The 13,910-nt window shown below is 41.2% G+C and overlaps 1 protein-coding gene across 6 annotated transcripts in view; it reads right to left on the reverse strand.

Moving 5' to 3' along the window:
• Positions 1 to 259: 259 nt before the first annotated feature.
• The window catches only part of NCOA1 (nuclear receptor coactivator 1), a 1,575,181-nt gene continuing 1,561,530 nt past the window's right edge, over positions 260 to 13,910 (reverse strand). For all 6 annotated transcript variants that reach the window (XM_069605680.1, XM_069605681.1, XM_069605685.1 and 3 more), the window contains one exon: positions 260 to 13,417. In XM_069605680.1, coding sequence (XP_069461781.1) covers positions 13,244 to 13,417 — 174 coding nt within the window. In that variant the 3' untranslated portion in view covers positions 260 to 13,243. The remainder of the gene's footprint in view (positions 13,418 to 13,910) is intronic.

The raw sequence follows: 13,910 nt of genomic DNA on the forward strand, positions 1-13,910 counted from the left end.
TTTATCTGCTTTTCTGTTCGCTTTTCTTATGCCCACTTCTCATCTCTCCTCAGATTAAGATCTGGTTATCCCCGGAAGGAGCATAACTTGCATAGCTTCATAACATATCCACAAACAGTAATAGCAGCTAAGGGTATTTCCCTTTATTCATGCAATTGATCCTTCCGATTTTGTTATGTTACCCCTATAGTTTTGGTCACACACGAATAACTGCATTTCATAATTACCAAATTAATATAGTGAGAAGTTAATACCCAAGTCAGGATTTTTAAATGACTTTATTTACAATAAACATAATTAAACATTGAATAAAGCCAATAATATAACAGCAAAAGCAATATTAGTCAACCACCTGAATAAATCATTTAAAAATCTTCTCTCTCTTTTTAGGTTTCTTTTTGTTAAATACAGGAATAAAGTCAAAACAAAGTCACTCTTTGTAAAATAGTCTCTCTTCGTAAAACAACGTGAAAATGTTCTTGAAATACCTCATTGGAAATGATACCTGTTAATGTAAGATATTTCATTCCACCATTAAATGTATTCTCTCCTTTTCCAAAACCTGCTGGAGAAAACTCATAAAATCATCCTGTTTTGCTAATTCGAGATTTTAATGCAACATTCTTTCAGAAATTAAAAGTGACATCAGATACCTTTTTACAATAAATTATTTATTTTCCATTTGATCAAGAACCAGTTTAAATGTCAAACAAAATAGAAAACATTTGTTTTTTAATTTCAAAGAGCAATTATTATTTATTTTTTACTAGCAGAAAAGGGTCTAACATTATCTATTGAGGAAAAACAGAAGTTATTGTTATGAAAATCCAATGTCATTTTTCTTTTTTTTTTTCTTAGAAACAATTGCGATATAAAACATTTGAAACATTTTCATACCTTTTTTACATTAGCAAAACTTGCTGGCTAAAGTGTATCTCAATCCAAAATGTAAGAATAAATTTGTATCTAGCAGATTACTTTAATACTCCTTCAACATGAGGGCCCCATGCACAGAGGATTGATAGCCACAGGCACAAAAAGGGTAGCTCTTTTTCGTGTATAGGGCCCTTTGGGAGTAAATTCAAAAATATGAACAAGCTGGTAACATATTTTCAAATCAGCTTTTGGAGAAGCAACAGAGGAAAAGACACAAAAGGTAGCTCCAACCTGTGCACATTCAAGAGCTGAATAGCAAGCCTATAAACAGCAATCAATTGAAGCCAGATACATGACACATTTCCAATAACAAAAGCTTTTGTTTGATAGGCACTCCCCTATTCACATCTGAAGCCATATTTATGTTAGATGGCAAAAAGTTGAAACGCTGCGGATGTTTAAAATATGGTTCTACGTATACTTTAAAACAGTCATCTGTAGCTGAGAACTACGCCCCTAATAGGGGCAACACTTGCAGTGCTGGGGGGAGGGGTATGTTGCATAAATGTGATTCATTGTAAGCCGAAACTGGAAGGGTTGAAGTTGGTTTCGCGAGTAACTTAAGAGTACAAGCACTTTAAAAAGGCAATGCCTTACTGCAGAGCAGATCACCAAAGTATGTGACATTCAAATCTTCTAAAACGAAAAATTCATTTCTCAAGTAAATGGCTATTATCCCATTTACAAAAAGGGCCGATGTATAAAAGCTGCTCCTCGTACTCTAATAAAAGCCGACAGGTAGATTTGTTATTTTTTTACAACGTTTTAGTACTCCACGCTATACACTCTATGCAGATCCTGAGTTGATTTGTTGAAGGTCAGTTGTTTAATACTGTAACCGAGTGCTGGAGGAGCAAAGGTTTACGGCAGAGCGCAGCCGAGCAATAGCTTAATGTCAAGCACGGCCCATAAAACTATTGAGGAGTGAACAACATTTAAAAACATAATTCATCATTATCTGTCATCTGTTACAGAAGAGGGTTGTGTTGCTATGTACAGAGGTGCGTATGGAAGCACACGTGCCGAATTACATGGATATGCAGTAAATAAAATGCTATGGAATATATATAAATGTCGTACCTCTCATGCACGTTTAACATGGTGAGTGCAGCATATGGACATTTCTTTTGCTAAATGAATGGCACTACTGTACAATGCTTAGTGTGCACATGGTGCACCCTACAGAGAGCAGAAAACCCCACCAACTGCTGTGTACAGTGGTGGAACCTTGACATGCTTCTTGATTTACAAATGTACTGGTCGGGTTTATTTGCATACCCTCTAATATTCCAAGTTAATTGAGCAGAGGGATCCAAGGGTAAGGCGCAGCAGTAACAGAGCTTGTAAGATTAACAGCAACACTTTGGAAATATTGGGTAACTGCTTATGCTTGAATTCAAATCACAATGTCTCCTAGTATCTGTATGCAGCCATCTTGATCTATAATTGTCATTGCTTGTAGTTGCTATTGCACAATGTACAAATAACGTGAGAGAGCACAGAGTATGGTGGAAATGACCAAGCTTGCCTGTACCAGACAACAGAACCATTCGTAATTAATGTTATTAGGAAGCAGACAACAATGCAGTTTTTCCTGAGTAGGTAAATGTAGCACATAAGCCAATGAATCAGAGGTTATGGTAACCCTCATGGCCAGTCAAGTAGGGGAGCAGAAGCCGTTTAAGTCTTTGTTGAATACTAAAGTACCAGTTCCATTCCTTTCTACTCCCCCGTTCATACCAATTTCAAATACATTAGAAATAACATCAAATCTGGCAACAAGGTAATAGTTTCACAATAATGGTAACATCTGGCAAACCCATTCGCCCATTTCTGCATTTCCTCCTTGTCAACATATTTTTTTTAATATGTGACTGATAACTATTCTGCAGTCTGTGGCTTGAGTGTTCTGAGCATTTTAAAAATGTAATAGCCCTGCTGTTCAATTTCTACTGTTTTGTAATATGGAACATTTGTGTAGTGCACCTTCAAAATAATGGTCTATTAGCTCTAATTCGTAGGTACTAGTAACATAGAACTCAACAGCACTCATTTTACTGATCTTGGAAGGATGAAAGGCTTTGTCGGCATGATGTTCATCGTGCTCAGATGGCAGAGATAACAGCAGTGGCATTAGCCAATGGAGCAATCACATTGCATGGCTTTCAGATGGTGTTACCAAATGGTCCTAGGAACAGAATACACATGCGAGATTCCGGTTGTGTGGGAAAGGGCAATGGGTTCCTTCATTTAGCCTTAGAATGATTTTCTTGACTCGCTTTCTTTCAGCGTGTAGTCATTGATAATTTTTCGGGGATTTCTCATGTGCAATATCACTGCAGGAGCCGAAAATACACAGTATTTAATGACAAAAAACAGCGATGAGAGCATTTCTTTTGTCAGGACTGGATTCCAAGATCAAAGTACAATACAGGGAATCTAAACCTATGATGGACCAGGACAGGTCCCCTTTGCAATTCATTCTCGTGGAACTAAACCCATCAGGGACAAGGCCACATCTCTTTTGCGGTTCCATCTTTGGGAACTAAACCTATGAATAATCAGGACAAGTCTATGTCACAGTTCATCCACATGGCTGGAAATCAAAGCACCACCTCATAATGTAAAAACCCTCCTGCGCACAATGGCTACAAGTCAACGTCTAAAGGGACACACCAGGAAGGCACACACATGTGCTGTCTATATGTGGAATTTGCAAAGCTGTCAAGGAACCTCATATGAGTGGGATCACTTTCATCTAGTCTGGCTTTTAGATCCCCTGAAGTGATGTTTATTAAAAATCCTGAATTGAAATAAAGTAACCCTCTTAAATGAGGCCAGCCAGCAGCGTAGGAATGCCGGTTGCCAATTCATTCTGAAATGCACTAAACAAAAGGAAATCGCCATATAGAGCTAATGCAAGGCTCAATAACTGAATTATGCCCGTAGCTGGGGAGAGCTGAGGGGTGGTAGAACCCATGACCTACCTTGGTGGCAGGCAGAGAAGGGCAGCATCTGCGAGCAAGACACATTTGCTAGTTATTTATGCTCTCTGTATGCAGCATAGATTGAGAAGGAGGGAAAGGTAGTGGGAAGCTCACAACAGTGATCTATAAGCTGTGACAATTCGAGAAACAAAGTCTCTGCACATACCCTTCTAAGAGTTGTGACAGAAAGTTAAAGTTCCATCTGGCCAGACCAAAACATGAGAAATCCAAGACACTTTGCTGAAGCAAATGAAAGCATTAATTAGTCACATATAATTAGAGGATTCAGTGCCCAATTCAGTGTAGTTTTGTAACTAGGCCATGGAATTGGGAGCGTCACCTTCTTTATCATCAGTGTGGCTAATAAACGAATATCTCAAAATAATCTCAACTCACATTTATGGGAAAATCCCGTGATTATTGTTTAATTCTACATTAAAACACATTTCACCTCTTTTTTTTTTTTTTAAAGGGGAAGCAGTATACTTTAAAACAAGTATAAAGATTGAAAAAGGGTCGCCTAGACAAGCAAAGATCAAACAGACATCCACAAGCTTGGAATAATGCTTGGCTCAGAGTGCATTTTCATCAGATGGTTGCGTGTTCCACAATTGCAGTGCCACACTTGAGGGCACATATACCATGAATGTTGATTGTGCGGGGCGCACACCATCAAAGATTACAAACTTCAAAATCATTGGCAAACCAAGTGAGACTGAAAGTTACATGAGCCTGTTCCATGCACATTTTTCTGAGCCTTTCGGTTAAATTATGCTACTATGCATTTATACAGCGCCAAGGCTTATGGGCAAAGAAAACCTTAGAAAGAAGATCTTGATGGCGACATGAAACTCCAATCTTGAATTTGTTATGAATTGATGTAGGCACCAAGATCTTTCCAGCACGGAGATGCACTCATCAAAGACGAGACTCCCACTCTTCGCACCGAGGCTGGCTGTGCATACCTGGAAACACCTCCTTGCATGCCTCCATCTTATCAAAAATATAATACAACTCTCAAGTGCTGTTGCAATTTCATTAAAATGTGTTATTTATAATAATGATTAGGCAAGTTACATTATTTAAAGGTGAATTCATAATGTACTAGAACAAAACATCCCAGTCAAGAGTGGTCACCACATTTCCAACCCATCAGACACAAAAAACATTCAGGAAACATATTTGAAATACAAATCATCTAAGGCCATGATTAGCAAAAAGCTGACAACGTTTATACCTAAAGTCGAGTGGAAATGGCAGAGTGCAACATACTAGCCGTACACATTGGCTATGGTGATAGTAACTGTGCGCCATGCACTGCCGGGAACAGATCATCTGCACCCGTTAGAACTGTGAGTGGTTACATTAACGCCAGAAAATCACATTCTTTCATGCATATGAGTTTGCATTGCTTTTAGCTTTAAAAGTCTGCTCTTTGGTTAGTGGCTATTTGTAAAAATCTTACTTGGGTAACCCGATCAATGCAATCCATCTCCAATTTAAAAGAAGGCACAGAGGGAGATGGGAAATACTTTTCACGTTCACAATAACAGGGTATTTTGCAAGAAATCTGAAGTAGGATTAGAAAGATTATTCCTGTTTTCTCTGCCCAATTGAGATGCTTTAGATCGAGAGTGTATATATATAACCAATTAGCAAAGCAGGAAATGTAAAGAACGTAAAATGGCCATTTTAATATCATACTGGTCTCTGTGATAACCAGTTAGCTGTTTCTAGAAAAATCGCAATAGTGTGGTACTCAGAATAAAATCGGGTGCCACTAGGATGTGGCCGTCCATGTCCTTCTGAATTAATGAATAGGGCTCGCGGAGGATGTAGGTGGCAAGAGATGTAGAACAGACTAAGTTAAGAAACAGTCTAAGACCGCTCACAGCGGTCTTTCTAAATCGAACTGTCATGCCCCTGCCATACACAAGAGTGCACAGGGGCCGACTGGCGTGGCTGGGCAGACTGAAGCCACGGGAGTCGGAGGTGTTTTCTGTGTGCCCGTATGTATGTTATGGGGGAACGTTTTTAGTGTGTTGGGGAAGGGGAGACGGTAAGTGTAAGTGTGTTTGTGTAGGTCGAGGAGTTTTGTTGCATGGAAGGGAGGGGGCGGGTGGGCGAGCAATTGTGTCGGTTATGTTGTGTGTGTGTCTCTGTGTGAGGGGGAGGGTGTATTTGTGTAGAGATATTCAAGGCAGAGGAGCAAAGAGGGATTCGGGATGCGGGCAGGTGAGGGATAGCTTTCCAAGAAGGTTTGGGGGGGTGAAATCCCCTCGGAAAAAGTGATATTCTTGAATATTGAAGGCCCCACCAAAACAGTCAAGAAACATTTGTCTTTTTTTGTGCCAGCCTTCAATAGTCGTAAATATCACATAGAACCGATAAAGCACCCGTCATGTCCCATTTTCCATGCACAGTAAAGCTTTGTGAATATTGGCAAACACTGCAGGTTTTAGACTACAGGAAGGGGCGTAACAAGCATGTACCAATGGCTAATGTACATTTTCGCTATATTCTGCCGGATTATGATGCGTCCCTCACCAATGCAATTCACCATGTACAGAACATTTTGCAACCACATGAAAGTTAGCAGTGTCAAATATTAACCGAGTGTGGTCAGTAAAGCTCTTCCAATTGAAATCACAGGTATTCTCCATAACAAAGCTAATTCCTAAAGTACCTGGATGAACCTCTATTCAAGGACCACACTGCAGATCCAGACAAATGAATTGATAATTTAAGGGAGCAAAGCAGATAAGGGTGCCAATGGTACTCCTAGGCCTAAGCCATATCACATTGCCAAACATTGAGGCGTCCATGTGATAATCTTGCAGTGAAAAAGTCCTAAGGTAGGTGACTTTCTTTTCCTGACCTCTAAAATACTGTCCCCAAATATTCTAGGAGGGGTATAATTATATATTATTACCTCCAATCGTACAAAATTTGGGGTAAGTGTTTGAATGTCTGGAGGGTGCATTTTTAAGGAAATGTCACCACCTGGTGGCCATTTTCACAGCCACATTATCACAGTTTGCACATTGGGATACCTGCTAACTAGTGATGGGAACCAAGCATGGGCCATGCCATGCAGTGGCAAGTGTGGGACAGTAGAATCTCACCAGTTTTTTTGCGAACACCTAGCAAACTGCACAATTGGTATCAGCTGCTGGGAGATGAAAAAGGAGCTTGGGTACATACACAAGGAACGAGAAAAAATCCAAGTCACAGCAAAGCTCCTTTTATCATCCTTCTATGTCCAGCTTCTTGCAGAGTTCCTGAAACAGAACAATGTGATGAGAAACAGTATCACGTGCATGGGAAAGACCGAAACATGCATTGCTTTAGGAGGATGCCCTCTCCCTCTTGAAATGATGGTGCTGGGCATTCAGTTTTCCTGCTGTGCCCCACCATAGGATAGCGGTGGTGAGTGGAATGGGAGGATTCAGTCCGGTTTACATAAAAGCTTATGGTTTTGATCCACAAGAAGATGGTGGTAAGTCAAAGCATTGGGGTCTGGCAACTGTAAGTATCCAGTCATTGAGACCTGGGTGTTTTTGGACGGAAGTGCCAGAAAAGTGACAGAGGGCAAGAGAGCGGTAGAACTGAAGGACAATGCTTGCATGGCTAGCACGCTCTGCAGCCACCATGTAGGTTGTGTGACAAAGCATGCATTTTACCCTGCATTACCAGCACTGTTAAGCCAGAGCTTGCCTGGTTTCTAGAAAGACTCTGAAAAACGGAATCCTTTTGGATGATCTCAAGGAGGGCTTTGGTAGAATTACAGAGAACCCCATCCATGAATACAGTCTGATTGACGTCACCGGGGGACCTTTCACTAACCAATCATATAAGTGTGGTGAAACATACAATGTTAGTAAATGGAGAAGAATTGCAACTGGAGACAGCGCTTCAGTAGATTGCTGTGAAGCAGTGCAAATGCGAAAGGAAAGGTATTAGTGGTGGGCCTTCAATATGGTGATGTAAATTGGGATTCCCAATGGTCCACTGCGCACAGCTAGTCATCCTACTTGGCTACAATGAACACTGACAGTAACAGTTCCAACATGAACTGCATCCTGTTTTCCTTTTCCTGCAAACAGAAACAAATTGGCTATCCCTTCTTGTCGGCAGGGACAGGCTGAATTGCATTCAGCTTTAACCATCGCTGCACCAAGAGCCTAAAGAGCTGCCAGCGTAATTATTGAGCTTTTTTGCGACATTATCGATAGGGGGGTAAAGTGGGGCAAACAAGACCATTTAAAAACAAGGTTCAGCCCAGCTGCCAAAGATGACTTTGTGCCAAAATTGCTCAGCCATGTTCCTACTGCACAGAAACAGACAAAAGCATCTGCAGTGCTGCGGCCTGCTCAGACTAAGAATGCAAGCTACAGCTTATTGCTGATGCCGACAGAGGCAAACACACGTCTGGTTGCTTGTGGACTATGCAGAAAGAATATGATCTAGTGGTTCACGCTGCATGTGTCAAGTTGCTCTCCTGTAATGCCACAGATGGCCTCAAAATATGATGGCATGGAAAGCTGCATAGAGGAGCTCCCAATGCGTATAGGTAATTCAAAGCTTTCAGATCTGTAGTTGCTTTAAAGTTGCATTTGAAAATGAGAGCTAGAGTGCTACTTCCCTTAAAACTCAGTAAACCTTTGAAATAAAAGGTCAGTCACATCTCAGGTTCGAACGCAAATTAAAATGTATGTGTAAAGTGCCTCCTTTAGGTTACTTCTTAATACAGTGTGTGAGGAAAATATGACCGGTACAGACATATAACATATATACACTTATGTAAAGACACAGTTGTAGAGTTGCTCATTCTAGGTATGTTCTAGGTCTTGATCAAGACAATCAGCAATTGATGTATGTGCATAGCATTGTAAATACTATACGTTTATGTACTTATTTTTTGAGCGCACTATATTAGAATTAGGTAGCTACTAAAAAAGCATAACTAGAATTAAGAACTCAGCAACTGAACCTTTACAAAAGTGTATATACTTTATATGTCTGTACCGATCATATTTTCCACACACACTGTATTACGAAGCAATCTAAAAAGATGCACTTCACATATCAAATTTAATTTGCCCTTGAGATGTGACACACCTTTTATTTATTTCAAAGGCTTACTCAGTTTTAAGGGATATAGTGCTTTTGCTCTCATTTGCAAAGGTTATTTTGTCTATGACATCTGGCAGGCTGTTGAGGAGCTAAAGAAGAGTTACATTTCTCCCAGAATCCAGATCCATTCATTCAATCATAGAACAGTTCTTGGAGCAAGTCAACTTAGGTTCTGCCAACTTATTTTCAATATTGCTTTAAAGCTGCGCTAAGGTAGTAAAAATGTGTTAGTTCAGCTCGCTGTGCCTAGCGTGCCGATTATGTCCAGCAGGCACTGTGCAAAAGGAACGTGAGACTACCAGTTTGCGCTGGACTGCTTTCTCTTTCTTTAAGTGCATAGATGGGCTAAAATACACGTTGTGTAACAGGAATTGGCCTCAGAGGGAATGAAACTAGCAAAAGATAAACTTAAATTAGACCAAAGTAAGGACTGTTAGCGTGCTGTGACAGGACGATCTTGGCTGGGTGAACGATTTTGATTAACCACAGTATACAATTTACTTACAATTTTGATTGTTACATGCTTTGCAACTACTGTTGCCAGCCTCTGACGCTTGTTTGGTCCTGAATGCAGCGCTTCCCGTGGATTGCTGAGGGCGGTCAGATAACAGAATGTCACTGCTTATTTAAGCACATTCTGTACATTCTTTTATTTGTAGTGGCTTCCAGCGAGGACCCACATACATTTGAAGTACTTACTTTTGTCCTGCAAACCACCCCACAGATGCCATATCTGCTTATATTTTCTATTGAAAAGAGTCACCATACTTCCTTTTTGAAAGGTCTTGTGCCACTCTCCCTACCCTCTTTCCATCCTTCGGGCCCCACTATGGGGGGCCAGCCCCACAGTTTGAAGACCACTGTGTTAGATGCAACGGCATAGCTATCATTAGCACCCTATGAGGGGGCGCTGGTAATTCGGGAGGCTCGGAATGCAGGCTGTACTGTATGGTACAAGCCTGCGTTACAAGCTGCCTAGGCAGCCAATGCCCCCTTCTCTTTCCCGCTCCCCAAACCCCTCACCACTTAACACCCACGTAGTTTCCTACACACGTGCTAAGAGTGCGTTTTCACACCCAAACGTCAGTCATCAACACTGAAAACAGACTGCCTGGATGACATCACTGCGCAGTGTCAGGCAGCGCCGCAAAGGTACTTTCTTTCTGGCAATATTAAACTCGGCAGAGGGCCGACCCTGCCGGAAACGACACCGCCACTCGCGTTAAGGTACCTTTGCTCTGCTTGGGCCCTTAACTTGGGCAGCAGACCGTTACTGGCAGGCTCGGCCCATCGCCTTGTTTAATATCGCCTCGTTCTTGGATGCCTCGGTAGAGGAGCAGACTAGAATTCTTGCAAATGATAGAATGCACTCTTTATATTTTCATTTGTTTAACCTTTTGACCTTGGTGTTTTTTTCGGGTTCCAATGACATCCAAGTTTTTGTAACCTCCTTTTTCTTAATGTGAACATTCCTGTTTACCTTCAGTTTCAGGAAGGGTTAGACAGGTTTATAGTGCTAGCACAGCCTGCGCTATTACTGGAGCTAAACTGGATTGTTGTAATGTCCTTTTCCCTGTTGCAAACAAAGGTAGTATACCTAGATTCCAGGTTTTGCAAAATACTGCTGCAAGAATGGTCACTAACTCATCACGGCACAGCCACGTCTCTTAGTAGTGTGTAAATTGCACTGGTTGCCAGTTCAAGGCCGGATCACATTTAATGCCCTTACCATAATGCACAAAGCACTTTAGTATCTTCTCAGGAAAGTGAAATGGCGAGATCCCAGGAGAATATTACTGTCTAGCAACAAATGCCTAGCGTGAAAAGAGGAAAGGTATGTGGTGGTTCTTTCCAAGTGCAAGCATTAAGACTGCTGAATTCACGTCCAGGACATAGCATCTAAAGGCTTTTCTTTTTTAGTACCATGAGCAGACCCGAGTACACTAAGATTTCAAGACAGTGCTTTGATATCTGTTAGTGTGTTATGCGGGATACAAATAAGGGAGAGTAAGTAGAGAATTTTTGGAGGACAGGATAAGTCGGCGAAAGTAGGGACGGCGTAAAAATTGCAAAAGAAACAGCTACCCCAAAATAATCAGAGATTATCATTACCCTGGACATCCAAAGGGAAAGGTAGTAGTGGTATAAAGTTGCACACATTTCTCCTCACAGCAATGTTCCCCAAGAAAGCCATGCTAGTCTGTACGTCAATAAATGTATTTGTAACATATTTTAGCTACTTTACTATACCAGTATTACAAGTCAGGGGCACATATCTTGCTTTTGATGGGGCAGATCAGCCACTCGAGTTAGAAGTAGAGCTCAGTGATCCTGCTAGCCACTTGAAAAAGGGAAAAGTGGGTGTGTGATGCATTGCAAGGGCACGCAATGAAAAAGCACACTGGACAGCAGATTCTCAGTGAAGAATCCCAGGTGGCAGCTCTGAACTAGAAGCGTGTAAGACTGGTTGTTGATACAGAGGTCATCACCACCTGTCCTTGCCATTGTTCCACTGACCTTCTAAATGCCTCTACCTGAGTGCTTGAAGTAGAACAAGTCAGTGCAAATGTGGCTGGAAACTGTGTGCCTATCCCAACACTTGTGTGTCTGCACGCTCAACATATACAATGCTTTTCATCACCACTGCAGCCTTCCAATTATTTAATTCTACTGCACTGCCTGCTGGCAAATTGATGAGTATGCGCTAGCCCATTAGCTTACAGTTTGTTTTCCAAATTATTTGCAGGTGCTCACCTTGTGTTTCAGTAAATCATTAGTGCATTATATCACCCCCTCCCGCTCACTTCCAAAAAAACAATAATCACTCATACATTCATACAGTTAGAGCTACAAATAACATAAAAGGTGGGCCAACTGCAACTTGGTAGCAAAAATGTATCTCACCTTCATAGGAGGGAGATTAGGGGTCCAACTAGTTAAACAAGAACATGATTTCAAAGGCTCAGTAGACCATGTGACATTTCAGGCTCTCGTTCTCTTTTGCCACCCAGCAAGTACCATGCTCATGCTGGGTCACCATGAAGCATGAATAAAAGCATTCCATACAGGGCATTTAGAGACAACATTGAGACTCGATGACATTCCTTTCGATGCAGTAATCCAATCAGCAAGCTGACCAATGTCGACCACAATAAAATAAAGCAGCAGTCATGACTGATTGTAAGTGCAAGAACGAGCAAGATAAACAAAACAACTGAACAGACACATTGCATAAAAGTAAAGTGACAGATTTGCGAGAAAAGCCAGCTCTAGCTGGGCCAAAGACTTGCCGTGTCTAAAGGATGAAATGTTAAACTGACATAGATGTTCTGCGTGGATTGATGTAATGGAAGCGGACAGAGTAGACTTACATGATTACTCTTATTGATCTGACAGTTATATGTACATTCATTGACAAGGTGTCGTCCTCATGTTTAACCCTTAAATTATTGCTTTTTAAAAATAAATCTCCAAATGTTTTGTTGTTTTCTTCACAAGCCCTGTTAAAATGGACACATTTTAGCTTCTGATTCGGGAGGCTGTAGATGCTCAAATCAGCATTAAAAGCATGAAATAGTGGACTGAAAAGGCGTCTTCTATAAAATCCACTAATTTGCTGCTGCAGGGGATAAAGACGATTGTACATACGACCGAGATGCAGGTAGAGGGCATTGTATGAGAGATGGCTTTCTGTGGGAGCAGCGACAGTGTGTTCCAATTGCACCGTTCACTCTTTTCACAGTCTGTAGCCTCATGAGCAGCCCCACCAAGGTGCGTTTCTTTGCCAGGCTTGAATTCAGTGACAGATCCAGCTGAAACTGAGTGCATGCATTCATAGGGTCTTCCTTCCTGTGCCTTGCCATCCGCAATCAGAAGTGCCAGCAACCGATTAGAAAACTAGGAATTGTCTGTCATTTGGCTCAAGGAATGGACTGTCCGGTATGCTAGAGTCTATGAACATCCAATGTGGTTTCAAAAACCACACCAAATGTAAAAAATTACAAAAACAACATCGAAAAAAGGACCAACCAAAACATACCTCCTTGCTCCACAACCTACTGACCCGAAGAATGGCTGCACTTTGAGATAGCAAAAATCTCAGAAAAATATATAATATATATATTTATATATCTGTGTATGAATTTCACATTCCTTTTTTTGTCTTCCTTTCCCTTGCAAAGCAGTTACTCTGTGAGCAGCTGCTGGAGGAGACTCTTCTGTTGGGCTTGCGGCGTTGTGGGACCCGAGGAAGTGCTCTTCTGAGATCCTATTGGACCGCCAGACTGGTTCAGGTAAGAGTCCCCACCGACCAGGTTTACCGTGCACTGGACGTCTGCAAAGACCTGGACCTGCTGCACCTGTCAGGAGAGAAGACATTGAAATAAGGGGAAGGGAAAAGGAAAATGGCCATTTGTGTTTAAACTATGTGGACCAACATGAAGCCTAGACCGGAAAAACTGCAGGCCCAGGCTTCCGGATGCATGCAAGAATGCTTGCACATTAACTTACTATACAGTGCCATGGAATATGATCCTGGTGGAACACCATTGAAGGATGATGCCATATTTAGGTTTTTGAAATATGTTTTATTACCATTTAGTCCTAAAGGGTTAAGGCTCATATTGTCATAATAGGGATACAAATGCAAGCAAACAGTACAACCTTTTCTAAACAAACAGGAAAGGCATCACAAAGGTTCACAAAACACCTTAAATCACAGTTTATTTCTACATTCCAGTTTATACTGCCATTTCTGAAAATTGCTAAACAAAAAATAGGCATTTAAACTTTTTAATTGAGCAAAAGAAGTCCTCAGCCATAGAGGTCATTAGGCCATTACAGCATATGTGA

This window comes from Ambystoma mexicanum, chromosome 4p (assembly GCF_040938575.1).
Source record: "Ambystoma mexicanum isolate Mex_15411 chromosome 4p, UKY_AmexF1_1, whole genome shotgun sequence".
In the NCBI taxonomy this organism is placed as follows: Eukaryota; Metazoa; Chordata; class Amphibia; order Caudata; family Ambystomatidae; genus Ambystoma; species Ambystoma mexicanum.